Source organism: Procambarus clarkii, chromosome 60, assembly GCF_040958095.1.
Source record: "Procambarus clarkii isolate CNS0578487 chromosome 60, FALCON_Pclarkii_2.0, whole genome shotgun sequence".
NCBI lineage: Eukaryota > Metazoa > Arthropoda > Malacostraca > Decapoda > Cambaridae > Procambarus > Procambarus clarkii.
This window is the reverse complement of record NC_091209.1, coordinates 18,939,340-18,958,234: the sequence shown is the minus strand read 5'-3', so window position 1 is coordinate 18,958,234 and position 18,895 is coordinate 18,939,340. Positions and strand designations below refer to the sequence as shown.

General features: G+C 35.6%; 1 protein-coding gene across 2 annotated transcripts in view; it reads right to left on the bottom strand.

Moving 5' to 3' along the window:
* Positions 1 to 18,895, bottom strand: part of LOC123766736 (dnaJ homolog subfamily C member 16 l(3)80Fg) — a 28,331-nt gene that overhangs the window by 6,277 nt on the left and 3,159 nt on the right. For both annotated transcript variants that reach the window (XM_045756048.2, XM_045756049.2), the window contains exons 4-14: positions 15,248 to 15,398; positions 12,857 to 12,986; positions 12,635 to 12,726; positions 11,042 to 11,130; positions 9,783 to 9,984; positions 8,725 to 8,938; positions 5,967 to 6,166; positions 5,378 to 5,454; positions 4,152 to 4,247; positions 3,241 to 3,468; positions 2,051 to 2,255 (exon numbers count right to left, since the gene is read on the bottom strand). In XM_045756048.2, coding sequence (XP_045612004.1) covers positions 2,051 to 2,255; positions 3,241 to 3,468; positions 4,152 to 4,247; positions 5,378 to 5,454; positions 5,967 to 6,166; positions 8,725 to 8,938; positions 9,783 to 9,984; positions 11,042 to 11,130; positions 12,635 to 12,726; positions 12,857 to 12,986; positions 15,248 to 15,398 — 1,684 coding nt within the window. The remainder of the gene's footprint in view (positions 1 to 2,050; positions 2,256 to 3,240; positions 3,469 to 4,151; positions 4,248 to 5,377; positions 5,455 to 5,966; positions 6,167 to 8,724; positions 8,939 to 9,782; positions 9,985 to 11,041; positions 11,131 to 12,634; positions 12,727 to 12,856; positions 12,987 to 15,247; positions 15,399 to 18,895) is intronic.

The following is an 18,895-nucleotide window of genomic DNA, read 5'->3' as shown; positions in this document are numbered from 1 at the left end:
TTTGTTCCTGGTTTCACAGTCTTCAGTATATTATACTGTGTGTCTTGTGGCTTCTCTATGGCTGTATCTCCTCGATGTTTTAATTCCATATTCCATCTACCCAACTAACACCACAAATGACTCTCAGATACTGATTTTCTATTGCATTAACATTTAATTATTTATGATCATGCTATATCAGCACCTTGCATCTATACATAAGGGTAGGCACTACCACTCCTTCAGCAACTTGTCCTTTCAACTATTAAGTCACGTTTTTTACATTATTGAAACCAACGTTATAAATGCAACCCATTAAGTAATAGTTCACAAATATTCATGTTTCAATGCATCGTGGTCGATTGGTTAGATGGGTTGCTTGGGTTTGTACATTTCTGGTTATGCTAAAAGGTTAGGTTTTGAATGGAAAAAATTGCTATTTTAATGGCAAATTCAGAAATGGGCTGCCTTCAGGTAGCACTCTACTCCCATCTAATTCTAACTACAATAGAGTTTTCATTTCAAAATCACTTTTCTGTTCCTGACTCATGCTTAACTCTCAACTTCAGCATAAATTCTTAATTTGTCACATTCTAATTTGGAAGTGGAGGTTGTTTCAGATATACAAGAAATACCTATAGACCACTTGTATCCAGTTTCAAGAGTTCTTCTACTTGCACTGCCCAACTGGAGTCTCAATTTTCTGGCAATAACTTGATCAATAAGGCTGTTTTCTTGCAGCAGTCTGCGGGCACACACATCCATCACAACTCTACTGATCTGGCACTTCATGCAAAAACCTGTCCAAGTCCCTCTTGAAAATTTAAACTTTTGTTCCAATGATATGTCTTACATGTCAGAATGAAGATGAAAAGCTGTAGGCCTCCTATACTCATACAGCCGTCTATGAGTCTATGGGTATATACTCTTCAATGGGTATATTTGATATTTTGTATCATATCTTCCCCTATAGTAAGCTACTTTATTGTAAATATTGTATTTGGAACCTGACAATCAAGAATCTTCCATGTATATATTATATGAAATCTCTCTCTCACCTCCACTCCAAGGAGTACATTCTGGATGCTTCGCTAAGATCCCAGTAATTTTAGTGTTTAACGGCCTTGAAAGACAAGTAGAGAGCAGTATTCCATGTAGGATAGGCACAAGCCATTACAGAAGAAGAATGGCCGATGGCTGGATTTGTTTTGCTCACTAAATGTAAAATTATCCAACATTATTATTCCTAGATCCTTTAGAGGTTATTTCAATACTTTTTAGTGATCTGATTATATCTTTTATCTTGTATCCAATTTAAGCTCTTAATTGTTTACATTTCTAAGTTTCTATGCAGATTCAAATTAACCAAAGGTAGAACAAGATCTAACATGAGGTCACCCTACATGAATTAGAAGTGCCAAACAATCAAACTATATTCAGTGAGCCCTTACATAAGTGTTAATATAGCATGACAAACTACCATGCACAGGATGAGTAGAGGGTGCACAATAAAGTGCACAATAAAGTACCACCTACAGGATGAGTAACGATTGCACAATAAACTATCACTCACAAGTAAGGAGTGCACAATAAACTATTGTGCACAGGATAAATATGGAGTGTACAATAAACTATTGTGCACAGGATATGGAATATACAATAAACTACTCCACACAAGATGAGCATAGGGTGGACAATTACCACTCACAAGGTAAATTTGGAGTGCACAATAAACTACCATTTACAGGATGAGTAAGGGGTGCACAAACTACAACTTGCAAGGTAAGCATGGGGTGCATAATAAACTAGCTGCCATTTATAGCAATAATCAATCATGATCTTCTTATAAATGTTCAATACGTTAGTTTACAAGCAAAGTTTGCTCAACAAATACCTCTAGAAACAAAGCTCATGTTATCCTTCAATTCTATTCCCTATTTAATTGTCTCTAATACAGAAAGTTAAACACTTATCTTGTCTGTATGCTTTATGACTCTTCTGAAGTGATTACTCATTCTACTGACATTTTTTACCTATACTTCCATCCACTCATTTATCAAGAGAAGCTTACCCCAAACACAGTCTCAGGATGTTTGGCATGGAACAGGCAGTAGTACTTCCGATGTCCATTTAGTGCAATTACAGTGCCAAGGGTGTTCTTAGGGTTGATGTTGAGATCACGAGGTTCAGGAAGCCCAAGGACTAGTATGCGCTTGTACCATTCCATTGCCGATGCTCGCTCAATGTTTAAAAAAGCAAACATCAAGGTTTTGTTTCTGAAAATATTAATATTATCAAATGTATCATTTGGTATCCTCCCTCCAAGAAATAAGATTTTTCAGTTTTTGGCCCTTTCTCTGGTGAACCACTCATCTAGTGATCAATAATTTAAATTGTGTGCACTATTATTATAAAGCACATACCCATGCAATGTTCATCTGTTCTCTCCAGTAAACACCAGACAACAACGCTTTACATCTCTCCTCACACCTACTCTCTCTACCACACTCACTAACTCTGCACTCATCCTGTACACACTCCTACACTCCTAAATTCACTAATTTCCTCACTCACTAAAATAGTTACAAAGCCCAGCATATTTCCTTGGTAAATAATCTCAAATATCGGTGGTGGTCTACGTTAGCAGATACTTTTGCAGGTGTATCTAAACCTCATCCATCACTGTCATCTCACTCCTTTCAAAGCCCAGCCCAAGGAGGAAAAGTCTGAGATGTGTGGCATGCTACTCATACTCCGGGTTGGGATGAACACAACATTTTCTACACACCTATTCCCCACCAACACACTACCACACGATGCCACCTTTTTATTAAATAATAAAGAGTTACTTCATGTATGAGCCTAGCAGCTAATTTGATTGGCCTGCTATCTGGTATGACAAAGTTTAGGAATAAGTAAGTGTTCCACACTATTCACCAGCCACTAATATTAAGCACTATCAAAATTGAAATTCTAGTTACACAGTTACACAATGAGCACAATCAGAAACTATAAAAATGTGATATTAGTAGAACTTTTAATTTAACACATTAGCCACCAATGAAATCTGCTTGCAAAATCTTTCATTAGCACTCGAGAAGCTATAGTAAATGTGGAGTTCATACAATAGTATGACAGCTCAAGGGTTGCAGTTTTCACTGCATTTTTGTTATTTACTGCTGTAATTTGATACTCAAGCAAATATAATGGGCAAATAATAGCCAATAATTAGAATAATTGAAATATATATTATAACCTTACTTTCTGTATGGCCAACACGCTTTATGGAATTTCGGCATAAGTTTAGCCTTGCTCTCCGAGTCACACAGCATCACAATAGTGCGGCACCCTGGCTTCAACATCCGAACAAGGCCATTGTACGTCTCTCCTCGCAATTCATGTACACGAAGTTGAGGCTGAGGTGTCACTTTTCCATTTTGGTCTATGAATGTGGATTCTGAACTACCCACTCGCTCTTCTTCTAGTTTTCTGAAAACAATATTTTTAAATTATACACTTATGCATCATTAAATTTAGTAGTAGCCTCATTTTTATATGAACATATATGTACTTATCATTCCTAAGTACCACAATACCCTTACAAATGTGCTTAGCATGTTGAGAATAGCACACACTAAGTTTGTTAAACTTAGTACAAGCTACAATAAAAACTATGTAAAAACAGTTCAGTAGAGGCCTAGGTTAGTTTACGTGATTTGGTTAGACTATTCACAGACCTAAATTATGCAAGGTTAGGAGTGCTTAAACTTATGTATAACTAAAATATTACTACAGTTTGTGCATCACCAATATATATATAAATTCCATTAATATAGTGATCTTACCTGTCTTCCCAAAATGCTGAACAGAGTTTGTTTATTGTTTTGACATTACACTACTGTCATTCTCAAAGCTAGAACCCAGAGATTGCAGCTCTGAGAATACAGCTCATCATCCAAAGCTGATGTACAAAAGTAAAATTGGAGGCTGCCTCCACTAACCTGTATGTACAAAACATGTTATCACATGACACTGATTAAAGATTAAAAGGTGCGGCCAAAAAGATAAAGCTCAACCCCAACAATAAGGGAAGTATATGCATGGTATCCACAGTACAAGAGTTAACACAAAGTTCATGTAACCCGCATATTCTGTAATGCTCTGTAACTTACACTAAATACGACATGACGTAACCTCCAGCAATAATGAACAACACTGTCACCAGGATAGACACAGCAGGAAGTAAATCATCTTGACTTACATTGTCTCTGTGGATAGAGCAAAAATAACTAGCATAAATTAACTATATATATGTGTACAAACAGCATTCAAATAAGTTTGTGTTAAACAGAAGTGTGTACCATCCAGTGCATTGCACATATGCACAGTGTATATCCCGCAGATAATATCATGCCCAACTAAGATGTTTAACGTTAAATTGGATTTTCTATTAAATGTAAATTTTTACATTACAGCAGAACCTCGATTCAACGAACCTAGATTTGGTGTTTTCTTTGGTTAGAAAACATACTTTCCATGCTGGATTTACTCACCTGATTTAATGAACAGGAAGCTAAGGATGCATGAATTTGCTTAGTATGATGGGACTGAGTTCACAGATGGAGGCAACATTATAAGAAATATGAGCACCCTTTTATCATTTAACCTTCTATTATAAAGCCCTAACATGTTATTAGGTAAACAATTAGAAATTCCTTTCACTGCTTTCATCTCATATTTACTTTAATATACAGTACTGTACTTCCTTCAGCAATCATAATCAATTAGACTTTTAATAATGTCATAATTTACTATATATTTATGTATACTGTATACTCTATTTACTGTATATGTATATGCTCATTTAAAACTGTTTAATCTACAGCCACCAATTTATTCCTCGACACATAGTGCATATGCAATCACATTCACTAACTTCAATTTCTCAAACTTTTATTTCATGTGCAAGCCCTTTGAACTGCAATACGAGATATTAATTGTCCACTACCACTTTTTATTAACAGGCATACTCTTCCTCTACTCCTCTCATTTTCATTCATATTTTTATAAACTTTAATTCATTTTTCATCAGACTTTCCATCATTAAAACTTTCACCACCGCCAGCATTTTCCGTCCCTCAATTATTCCTCAAACACACCACATAACTACACGAGTTTTTCTTTGTTTTTTCATGGTGTCTGGGCAGACAAGGGCCTCAGATCCAAAGCCATTTGTTTACTTTAGTTGGAAAACAGATCTCCAGCCCACTCTACTCACCACTAGTGCAGGGGACATATGTCTGATTGCATGACATATGGGTCGCCAGCGGAGTCACCACATCTCTACTAGCCTACTCTAGCCCACATCTCTACTATGCAAGTCAAATAATTCACATACCTCAGATAATCTTGCACAGAGACAAGTTTGTTGATGATTCTCCAAACAATGCCTTGGGCATGTTCATCAAACAACTCCTGAAAATCAAAATTGTGCATGTCAATGAATTTATTCAAAACTAGATCCCTAATAATCATGACATAGACATTCAGCTTTAATAATTATTTACTATTTTTCAATTTGATAATGATAACCTAAAACTGTATTCCCTAATACAAAAATTATGATAAAAGGACTGCATGTTTATAGCAAATATACATTTGAAATACCGAGATACACGAATGGCATCTGCAGTAAATAAATGTATATACTGTATGTTAAATATGCCAAATGCATTAAAAGATAAGGATTGCAGTACAGTGTTAATCTTGAGTATGTACATTTATGACATTCACACTGAGAACTGCCCACTTTCTAATGGGTGACCATACCGAGAATCTTCCAGCGACATTTGAAATGCACTCATGTGTCTGAACAGCCACCCTTTAATGCCAATGAATAATTAGTTTAAGCAAAAGACTTGATTATCTTTTAGTTTAAAACTGCCATGACAGAGACACAGCTGTGTTGTTACACAGTATACACAAACCTGGACAACAGTTTCAAATGGCATAGCCTGATTGGAATGGAGGAGTCTCTGAACAGCTGCTTTGAGTGCTTCACGAGAGCTGTTGTGCTTGTCTGGCTCCACTTGCCACCCTTCCTCTAACCACTCATATTTCAGGTGGTTCTGGTCCTTACGCCACAGGATTACTATGTGATGATTGGTCTCAACAGGTGAGCCTGAACCTGTACAATAAAAACAAAATCCTTACATTACAAAAAGCACATATTTTCATGTTTGAATAAACAATATCATAATTCTATGTACACTGGGTGATGAGAACTGCAGCAGAAAAATTAATGTGTAGAATGTGATATACAAGTCAATGATAGACTGATAAACAAGACAAAAAATCAAATGTAAAATGTAATGAACCACACTTTTTTACTGACCCACACTAGGTGAGTACACACACACACACAAAGCTCCTTGAGCTATGGTACTGGGGCTGGTAAGTCTTTGGAATAACACTAGGCCTCTGAAACCCACTCAAGCCTACCAAGAGCCAACCCGAGAATATTGCTCTTTTCCAAAAAGAGGAGAGCTTGGGGATCAGAGATCAATCCAGAATCGAGAAAACCCCAGAACAAAGTAAAAGCACGTCCAAACAATCAACTGCTTGAATAAAATTAGCAGCCATTAAATTAGTAAAACAAGGTGTAATGTTGAACACTATAGTTAACAAGTGACAAGATCTCTGCAGCTTCATTCAGTAACCATGGTAATATTTGGTCTAATCCTACAGATTTTTCTACACCCAGTTCCTCCAGTTGTCTTTTTAACCTCTTCTACATTAAGTTCAAATGTCTGGTGGTGTTTCTGGTTGTCTGTTGTCACCCCTACTTGGATACCAATCTGGTTCTGCATTGAAGACCTCCGGGAACCTTTTGATGGGTTCTTCACACATTTCTTTATCATTCTCCAAAAGTATTTATCTCTGTTCCCATTGTCTGATAACATGGTTTCATATTATTGTTTCCTCTATATATGGCTGTGGAACAGCTAAGGCTGGCTCTTTGCTTTTGCTGCAATGTCATTTTCAAACTGCTGCTTTGCTGTCTCTCCTAATTCTTGTATACTCATACCTGGCCCCCTTTAGTTCCTCCCTTTTGCCTCTGTACCCATGCTTTATAGGCAGATGACGAGTCATAATAACATGGTTGAAGATCTGACCAAACGACACTAATAGTCCAGGATGGACCGAAACATCGTCATTTCTTCATATTCTGATGTGTAATTACCTAAGTGTAGTTACAGGATGAGAGCTACGCTCTTGGTGTCCCGTCTTCCCAGCACTCTTTGTCATATAATGCTTTGAAACTACTGATGTGTGGTTTGGTCATCATGTCTATACTTTTCCATACGATTTTGTTTTCTCTTTTTTCTCCTTACCATGTATGTTGAACCATGGATTTGCTATTCTCTGTTTTTCCATGTTCCTCCTGAGAGAGATGAATTGTTCTGCTGTCTTTTTTGCATTTGTGTGCTGAGAGTTCCATTATCTCATTTACCAACTTTCCTTCTATTTCAGTCTCCTGTTGAACCTCTTTACAGATAATCTCAAACCCTCCTGTGGTTCCCTCTACTGTACTCTCTCATGCTCTTTGTCCTGTTTCCAAATCTCTCTTTCAGTTCTATAATGTAATCAAATGTGATTATGTAGTGGTCACTGGCTTCTCCTCAAAGTTGCAATATTGTTGTATCAGTAGGGCTACTCCTCCTCCCCCCCCTCCCCCACTGTTTATCTTTTCTTTTCTTACTACCTGGCCTCCTCTTGGGAATATTTCATCCTCTATTATGTTTGTCAGTTTTGTCTCTGTAACTGCAATGATAAGGATGCAGTTCACTGCTCATTTCTGCTGGGCTGCTTAGTTTCCTCCTGGGGGTAGATTATCTCCTTGGGTTAGTCCCATTCCAGTGGTTGGAATTTGTGAGCGTTGGTCTAATCACACACACACACACTCATTCCTTTGGTCTCTTTCCTCACCAGGGTGTAAAACCTTCTTGCTGTGCCTGATTATCCTCCTCCTGCCCTCCTCTCGCTTCATGTTTCCCTCAACTCCATTTCCCTTCACTTTTCCTCTCAATTTCTCTTAGCTTCCTCTCTTTCTTCCTTGCTCAATGAACACTTGGCTGTATCTTCTTTGGAAGGTAACCATCACTGGTCTTTGTCATCTATGTTGGACCCTCTCTATTCTACAATTTTTTTTTGTATTTCTTGGGTTGCCTTACTTGCCTTACTCTATCTAGGATTCCTTTGAACTCCTCCTAGTCTCTATTTCTTCTCTCCTGCCATGTGGCTACCTCTGGTTCTGGCAGGTTGATTATAATAACTGATTGCTCCTTTCATTTCTTGGTTGTTGCAGTTCACTACCTACTTTGATCAAACAGCCTATATCATTGTTGCTTTTATTATTTGCCTTGCCTCTAACCTTTTGACTACTTCTGTAAAGGTCCTTGCTAGTGCCTGACCCAATTGTTCCATCACATCTTCCACCTTTTGTACTCTTCCTTTTTCTCTAGTGTACATGCATACATGTGTGTGTGTTTTTGAATAAGATAATATATTGTAATTAGTGTTGACAGGGATTCAGTATGCCTTCACCATATTAATGATACTGTACTTGAGGCCTACGCATCCCTAAAAATAGATTTTCACCTTGCATAATTCACAATCGATCTTTCATCAACATTTGTCATTTCTTTATGATACTAACAAACTAATATTTATTTTTGAAAGTACCTGCAGTAAGAGCATTCATAAACTCTACTTGCTTCTCCCTGAAGAGGTAAGTGTACCGAACTCGATCTCTCTCTCTTGCTTGGTCACCAGTTGCATATTCTCGCAGTGCTGCTCGACTGGGGTCGTGGGCCGGGTCATCTTGAGTAACCAATACAACACACAGTCGCCGACGAGACCTCACCGACTCCACAGGACATAAGGCATCAAACACAGACTGAAAGTAGATGCATAAACTGAATTCACTTTATGAAACAAATCTAATAATTCAGTAGTAATCCAAAATTATTCCTTATAAGAATTTAAAAATATAAGCATGCACACAGTTTTTGTGCAGTTTCTATTTATACTGCACGGCTGACAGGATGTTTAAAAATATCTAAATACTCCTTTACAGGAACTAGCTTTTATTTCAGTAAAACAAAATTATTTTAATATTAAAAAACACAAATGCAAAGGGTCAAATATCAAGAATACTGTATTTCATAAATGGCAGCTAAAAAATTCAGACCATGATTATTAATTCATTTATTTTTGTCCTGGGATAGACAGTGTATGTACACATGTTAGGATTATATCGAGGTCCTCCCAAGGTCAATGTGTTGAACCTCCCCAGGACAAACTAACCCCACAACAAACTAACTCCTGAGTACCTGATTATTGCTAGGTCAACAAGCACATTAGGTGATAGGATACACACCCAATCATTCCTGTCCCACCCCGGATTCAAACCCGGAATTCCCAATTACAAGTCGAGTGACCCTCAACTACATAAATGAAAAGTATGTAAACTAATAAATTTTGACACTTGATGGGCAGTGCTCATGTTCATTAACAGTGCTTTTGAATTTTGTTGAATTTTCATCCTTGCGGCTATGACAAGGGATTAACAATACTTCAGATAATTATATTAAATCCTGCATTCTTCTAAATGATGGAACCCAATATATTGGCAGCAAAAATCATTCTATATTCATTCAGAATTGAAGATACACATATAAACATTTCAAACTGTCATTCAAAGAGCAAATCACTGCAGCATTCTAGCTATATTGGAGTACCTGTGAGGAAAGCCGAGGCAAGACCAGGAATTTGTTGCCTTCAATAATATCTTTCATAGTAGGATAAGGCAAGTCTGTCATTGCCACCGAGGCCACTGGTGTATGCATGTCTTCATGGAACACAAGCAAGGTGTCAACTTTGTTGGATACGCTGTAGCGTGCGCGAATAGTGTCAGTATCTCCACGATCCATCTGTACATATCTTGGGATTAGAGATAAATAATTAGAGTTTAAAATTATATTTATAGGCTATACTGTACTATATTTGTTTTCTGTAAATAAATGTCAAGCAGAATGAAGTACGAACAATTAACACATTGAATATCCCTTTACACTCTAAATTTATTTGTTGTTGTTGGCTAATCCAAAAATCTTAGAATACTAAAAATTGCAATCTTGAAAACTGTCACACAGAATCTTTAAAGTTTCCTAAGTTTTATTAATTCTATTGAAAAAATAGAGCTAATACCTAAGATGCTCTTTTTTCTCATTGGTTTTGAGCATTGTGTTAAAAAAAATATATACCTAATTTGTCTTAGCTCAATTCTAAAAAAGCTTTTTCATAAAATATCTACATTGAATCACACCCAATGAAGCTAAAATTTGAAAGATAACAAGGAAAAAAATCAGGCTTTAAGTGAATGTCAAAAGTTCCTCTCTGAAACATGATACTTAATGCTTTCTAAGAAGCTCTCAATGCTTTCTAAGAAGCTCTCAATGCTTTCTAAGAAGCTCTCAATGCTTTCTAAGAAGCTCTCAATGCTTTCTAAGAAGCTCTCAATGCTTTCTAAGAAGCTCTCAATGCTTTCTAAGAAGCTCTCAATGCTCCATAGGGCCCGTTTATGACAGTGAGGGCAGGATGACAATTTGCATCACAAGTTACCCCATGCTTAAATGTAAATATCTAGGTAATATCCAGGTAATTTGTCTTCATAAAATGAAAGTAAGAAAACTCACAAACAATAGAATGAGACCAATACTGGTATTGTATTTTATACAAAAGTGAAGCAAGACTTTAAATGTAATAATGAAGAAAGATTATTAAACCATAGGAAACTATTATTATTATTATTCATTCATAATACATATTGTCTGTTTAAAATATGTTAGGATTACCAACTAAAGTTCATAAAAATCTTGTGTGTTAGTAACAAATATTAACATGTAATGTCTTCATGCAGTCAAGAGAATATATTAATACTTTAAACAATTTCCATACAAAGGTGTAAATGAAAAATTGTGTAGACAATACCACTTACCCTATCACAGCTCTTTCACGAAATTCCCAACCAACCGTCAAGTAACGCAGTCTGATGATGTCCAAACGCCCAAAGATTAACACACGAACCTGACATTGAAAAGTCAATAATGTTTTTACACCTGTTTTAACCTAATTAATATGCAGTTTAAAAACACAATGTCACATCCATCAAATTCTTGTATTATTGATTTACTATACTTCCATACAATAGCTATCTCATTTAGCAAATCCATATTTTATGGTATTATTTTCATATAAAATCACATGTTTTATTGGAAACTCCAAGTTTTAGAAATAAGAGTTTAGAATTTAGTTTTTTATTAGAAACTCCAAGAAATTCTGGTTTCATTTGAAACAATTGTTGCCATAAACAACTTTTATTTTTAAAATCTTGCAGTTCTTTACTGAACAAGATCACAATGTCATAGTGAACAGGATAACAATTGTCAATGGAGGGGTGACATTCTGTAAGGTGCAGCAGGAATCATCTTAAATGTCTTTTCTAAGTCATGCTGGTGCAAGGAATGTACTGAAGAATAGCTCAATCTAATCCAGCCTAAAGTGACTACAGAAGGCTAACACATAAACAATTGGAGCCTTTCCAAGTCCTACATTGAATTAGAGACTGCCAAGCAGTGCCCTAATCAAATCTCGTTTCCCATCTGGCTGCTCTCCCCGACTGTTACCAAATGGCAGAATCCTAATGAACGCCAGGTTCTCAGCCTTGCGTTAAATCACATTCTGAGTGACACAAGGGAAAACCAGAAACAGGTTACCAGACTCTCCATCAAGATATGACAGGAAAAGTAAAGGTATTAGGAGAAGGAAAGGTATTAGAAGGAAATGTATTAAGGGTCAAGGCTAAGAGTTACTGGCCGATGTTTACCAAAATGAGCGTAGGATAAGGGCAAAGGAAACCTGTGAAGAAAACAAACACAAAATACAAATATTGTACACCCAGGAACAACTCGGTCATGACCTGATTTCACGGGTAAACAAATAGCTGCCCTGGACAGAATTAACCACATATCTCCAAAAGGAATGCAGACAATGAGTCACAATAACGTGGCTTGAAGATATGAGAACTAAAAAATGAATTTTAGTTTTGTACTGCACTTAGTTCTAAAAGTGCACTGGGCATTCCAAAAGTAATGTCCAGTGCAGTTGATGACGTTAAATTAATGAAAGTAGGTCTCTCGACAGGTCTCGAATTAAAATATATCACTACCCTCCCCAGCTAAGTAACCAGACCACATGGAAAGTTACTGGTCATAGTGGATTAACAAACAATTAGGAGTCAAGTTGATGGAGCAACTGAGAGGCATTAACTAAGTGAATACACTAATGAATTTGGCAGGACTTTCAATTACAAATCTGTCCCATCAAAGCCCTTTCAAGGCGTCAAATTTTGAAATATAAATGTTAAAAATATTGTTAATGATCCATGGGAATCCCTTGGATGTGTTATGAAAACTTGGTTTAGAGCCTTCTAGTGCAGAAAGTAACATTCAGGTTGAGCCAGTTAGAACATACATTAATTACATAAATATTATGAATGAGAAAAAGATTCCATTACTTTAGGACCACCTACCCGGTTATCCATCCATCCATTGAGAAAACTTTCCAGGTTTTCTTCTGTTATTCGTTGAACCAGTTTGTGTGGGAACTTGCTACGTATGAAATCTGCAAATATAAATTATTAACCGACTTCCAGTCAAAACATATTTATAGAGTCAATCACAGAAATATTAAATGTAGACAATGGAAACTGATGTGACTGTCTCGTGCTGAAGACCAAGATTCTGAGACTTACCCAAAGAAGAGACCATGCTGAGTGAGGCATCTGTGTAGTGGTAAGGATGACCATCCAGCAGCATCACCAGGTATGGCACAGTCTTCACACCAATTTTTTTAGCAAGCTCAATTTCTCGACCAGCATGAACCTGAAAGTTGGACAAGAACATAAATAAAGATGCTTAAAAACATGTTCTATAAAATGGTAACAAAAATTATAATACGGTTTAGGTAAATATTATTTTATGAAATTAACAAATACCGCAGCTACTTGATGTATGAGTTTAAAAACAAAACATGATAAAAACATTTTAATGATTATAATCCTTGGATGAAAATATTTAAAGGTAATAAAAATTAAAAGCATAAGAGCAAATAGATAACTAAAAAGAATTAAACATACTATAATTACTGAAAATAAAGCTTTGGAACAAAGTGAGAGGTGAGATTACATGAAAATATAAATATAAATAAAAAGAAATACTGTAGAGTATAACCTCAGTTCAAGGAACTATATGGGACCAACCCCAATTCATTGCAGTTAGGGATTCGTTGTAACCGGAGATGCCTCCAGGATGTATTTCCCAAGCCATATGGGAGGATTGCACTTATTGAAATTTTCATTTCAACATATAATAGCCAACTGTCAAATGAACATGCCTGCACAAAAAATTAACCACATCTAGCTTATTTCTCATGTCCCCAGCCTCTAAACTCATTTTCAAAAGGTAGGAGGACCATATTTGAGTGAACGAAAACCTTGCCAACTCAGAATAAAAAACAAACCATAGAATTTGGTTTTAAATATCCTACAAACAATATTTCACCTACAAACAAATACTCTACTGTATATTGTATTAGGATATACACCTAAGTGAGATAAATAGACTATAGATAGTTTAGGAAACTGTACAGATTACCACTATTAAAGTAAAAAACAAATACAGTATACTGAATAACACTGGAGTCATAAAGCACCACTCTTTCTAAATTTGAGGCAATCTACCGTGTGTTAGTAAGATTTCTTAAAAAAAAAAAAAAAAAAAAAAAAAAAGATATATACGAAAACAAGAAAATCACTTGGTAAGCAGAAGTCAGACATATACTTATGAAATTTCAGCAAATCAAAAACAAAACTGCAGCAGTAATTCCCGTACTGTATTTTGTGATGAAAAATATAATGTAAATTAAACAATAATTTAAAAATCATAAATTATGGAGAAGAAATAAGATAAATTATACATTTAGATAACATATGAGGTATAACTCTGGTGAAAATGTTTATGACCACTAAAGCACAATTACTCTAATTTTGTTTGAAGTAATAATATATTGTCTTGTTACTTTATGTCTTCCTGCCAATAAAAAAAAATTGTTTTCTAGCTCAATGCACCTGACAGCTACCAGTGAATAGCAGCAATATTTTATGTGCAGAATTTGTAACTGTGAAAGCTTACCTTATCCATACATTTATCTGTTTTGTTTTATACAGAATGCTCTCTATTAACTGAAATCTCCATATTGACTGACATGTTTGGTTCAGGAAAAGGCTCCAGTTTATGAAACCACCAGTTAAATAATCCATAGACTGAATAAATGGGAAATCACATTGAGATATAATATCTTGTCAGGCTGAGATCTCAGGATTATTTGATTGAAGGATAAATAACTTGGAGATTTGAGATAGAATCTCTGGATTATCTGGATCTTCAGATTAACTGACCAGAGGTTGGTCCCAATTAGATTTGGATAGGGAAGGGAATTATCAAAGGAAAGTGCCAAGCCATTACAACTATACTGTATAGCACTTAGAAGGGGTCAGGATAAGGATTTGGGATGGGACAGGGGCAAGGAATGGTGACCAACCACCTGGATGATCGGGAATTGAATGGTGACCTGCATGAAGCGAGACCGACCTTCTACCGTCCAGCCCACGTGGTTAGGCATTATATGAATAATTGAGAGTACACTATAGAGCCACTACTAAATGCTTTATCTGAAAAAAATATCTAAAAGAGCTTAAAATTGCTAAACAAAACAAAATATTTAACATGACAACGCACAACACCACAACAGTACTCAAAAAAACAGGCATATAAAATACTAAATAACAAAATAAGCATCACAAGACTAATCTAACTGGTTTAATTATACATAATTTTTTGTTTACACACTTTTTATAAAACTAAGTTATTTAAAAGATGGCCAACAATTAAAATGAATTTAACATGTGTGAAGGCACTTACGTTTTTCTTTTATTTGCTGGTAGAATATATCCAGTCTAAACTATATATAGATGCAAAACATTTCTTCATAATTACAGTAAACTAATTAAACGGAAAACAATTCAAGTACCTTATCTAACACACACACCTTCATATAACAGTTAATGAAAGAAATTAGTACATACAGTGGCCATGCCAAAATTAATGGGTGCCAGTTCTTCATCCAGTCTTCTCCATATGGGTTCAATGTGTGCACAGGCTATGCACCAGTCTGAGTAGAAAAGGATCAGGTAAGGCTGTTTCTTGCTTAATGGGATAATTGAGTTTTGATAAGACCTGAAAGATTTCAGATTTCATGAACAACATTAATCTTAAAATAGATCTGAGGTTTTATATAACTTAATATAAAACTAATTTACTTGATAAGCCGCATTCGAGTTTTTCTCCTAACACTGCAGGTACATGTCATCAACATATATAAATCAAGCAGGAAATTATTACAACTATGAAATTTCAAAACAAAAAATTTTTTAAATTATCTTACATAAACAAATAATTTACTACTTTAAAACTGATTTGTGTAGTAATCTTTCAATCCCTCCAACAATATATCTATATCTCTCCATCTATCTGCATACACTTCTGTATCTATATTCTATACAGTCCACTCCTAGGATGCACTGATGAATCCCTTTTTTTTTTCTTCTATATGTTGGGTTCTGAAACTGCTTAGCTTGTTTGCACTAAACAATGATTAAATACACTGATCATTATCTACATAAACTACCTACCAGAAGGAACACGGAATTATATGAACATGTTTGCTGGTGATGCTAAGATATGAGAGAAGATAAGAAACTTTTACGACTGTCAAGCACTTCAAGAAGATCTAGACAAAATAATTGTATAGAGCACCATTTGGCAAATGGCATGTGGAATAGAAGAAAATAGGCCCACACACACAGCCTACAAATTATGTGAAAAAGCTTTACAAAATTATGTTAAAGGAAGAGATCTAGGGGGTGCTTCTCGATAGAAAACTATTCCCAGAGGACCACACAAAGAACATTGTGAGAGGAGCCTATGCTATACTTTCCAATTTCAGAATTGCTTTTAAATACATGGATGATGATATATTAAAGAAACTCTTCACAACCTTTATGAGACTAAAGCTGGAATATGCAGTGGCTGTATGGTGCCCATATCTTAAGAAGCACATCAACAAACTGGAAAAGGTGCAAAGACATGCAACTAAATGGCTCCCAGAACTGAAGGACAAGAGCTATGAGGGGAGGTTAGAGGCATTAAATATGCCATAACTAGAAATAGAGGAAATAGAGGTGATATGATCACTACATACAAAATAGTAACTGAGAATCGACAAAATTCATAGGGAAGAATTCCCGAGACCTGGAACTTCAGGAACAAAAGGACATAGATTTAAACTAACTAAACAAGTCTGCTGAACCAATATTAGAAAATTCACTTTTGCAGAGTGGTAGACAGTTGGAATAAGTTAAGTGAGAAGGTGGGGGGAGGCCAAACCCGTCAGTAGTTTCAAAACATAATGTGTTACGTATACTGGAATAATACTTTCTGAGGTGAACTTTCCTATTATTATTAAAATCTTTATATGTTGCTATTTTCAAGATATTGCATAACAAAACTTTCCAAAAAATTTGCTTCTACCAGTACATAAAACAAATATTATAAAACACACAAATAAACAAATGTATACATTCAAATACATCTGTATAAAAGTATTAGGTATACATATACACATGCATAAATGCTACAAAATTTTAAACAAAAATATCTTCATATAAATTTATTATTTAATGATTTTGGATTAATTATTCAGAACTTGTTTTACGGAATATATTCATAGCTACAGTTTGGCAGGACAACAACCACCACCTTACACTGACCAGACTTACACGTGAACACATATTCAACACACAAATGCAATAAAAGAATAACATTTAACGTTCAAAAAACTAGGCAGTTAACTAAGAGGTCTAAACCAAGAGAATGGTAGATCACTATGTGGATACATGGTTAAAACCACTAATAAGTAACAAACACATATAGTACTGTATACAAATTTTCTAATATGTACATGCAGGTATAACATATACAAATTCACACACACACACACACGCATACAGTACATACAGTGTAATATATATTCCAGAATTGAATATATTTTACAAACCCTGAGAGTTACAAAAGTGAATTATATAATCTGAGTGCATATCAGTTGTTGTGTAGGGCTTGGCTTTTCAACAGGGTTTGCATCATCTCTTCAGCACTGTAGTTGGCTTCTTGCACCATAAACTGGCTCAAGGCAAAACCAACAACCACAGATTTTGTTAACAAATAACCCTCCCCCACCACCCACCCTACACATGAAATAAAAATGACAAAAGTTTCAGTTTGCCGTGGACCCTCATCAAGTTGTTGTCGGAAAATCCGACACCATTTAATAATCATACAGATAATAACTGTATTACCAACAAGTTACCCATAGAAAACGTAACTTGTAGTGGAATTACCGTCTATAGAAAACGGGATATCATCACCACATACTATTATAATTCACCACCTATTATGGTGGGAATTATTCTTAAATACATTAGTCTTTGGACTTTACCATCATAAAAACATCTTATATAAATTAACTTAATTATCAATATTAAAGTAAAGTAAATGTGACCCTTCTATCACGTTCTGAAATCTGGACAATGTAAGCCAGGCGTCAGAGTGGAGGAAGGAGGGAGCCATTGTTGTGTCACCTCCGAGACGTGTGGAGCAAATTCGGCTCCTATCATTCTGGACAATGTCGGCCAGTAACGTCAATAGTATGGAGTGTTAAACAGCCATTGTTATACGAGACCAGAGGCTCACACGGGAGCAAATTCGGCTCCTGTTAATTTTACTTGGACGTAGTGTTATGGATACCAAAGGTGTACCATCTGTCAACACGCTGTCAACAAATCAAGTTAAGTGTTCTTTCCGAAACCCATTATTTATCATTAGTGGCCATTAATGTCATTATATAGGGTGATCCGGTTAGATCACATGGAAGCCTCAAACTAAAGGTAATTAAGCCAGGTCTTCATGTTCCATGTACTGTTTTCTCTGATATACTTGTCATATATAGGTATCTGGCTTCACAGCTAGCGCACTTTTGACAGGTCAAGACGAGGATGCAAGATTTGTGCACCAGTTACTGGGTGATATGGAAGCTACCTCAAAGAGGATAATTTGGTGTCTACACCCTAGTTATACCTGGTGGACTAACCTGCTGTACTATAAGATAAGGAACCTCTTTAATGTATGTAGTTATTTCTGTAGTTTGATTGGCTGCATATATATATTAATTTAATAACCCCCCCCCTAATGTGTAGAGGATCGATTTGTGAGATTATGAGATTATTGCAGAAATACAGTCCACTTATCATTATACAAATTGCTATCGAAGTATATAAATTAACGTAAATATAAATTCTATATATATTCATATAAATTAAATAAATATAAATCTCACAGGTCGGTTCCCACAGTTGTGACCTCATGACCTACATACTATGGAATGCTGGAAAGAGATGCAATACCCTTTGAGAATCTTAGGCCCAAGATACTAGGCAAGAATTTAAAAAATACAGTCCATTTTCTGCAAACCCATCATGTTTGCATAATACACAGTACTGTACAGTGTACAAAGACTACTTAGTCTTGGGGATTTTAAAATCACACTTCAATCGCAAAAATTCAGTAAATGCTAAAAAAAATAGAGTGCACAGGAAAACTCTCCTTAGATGAATTTGAAC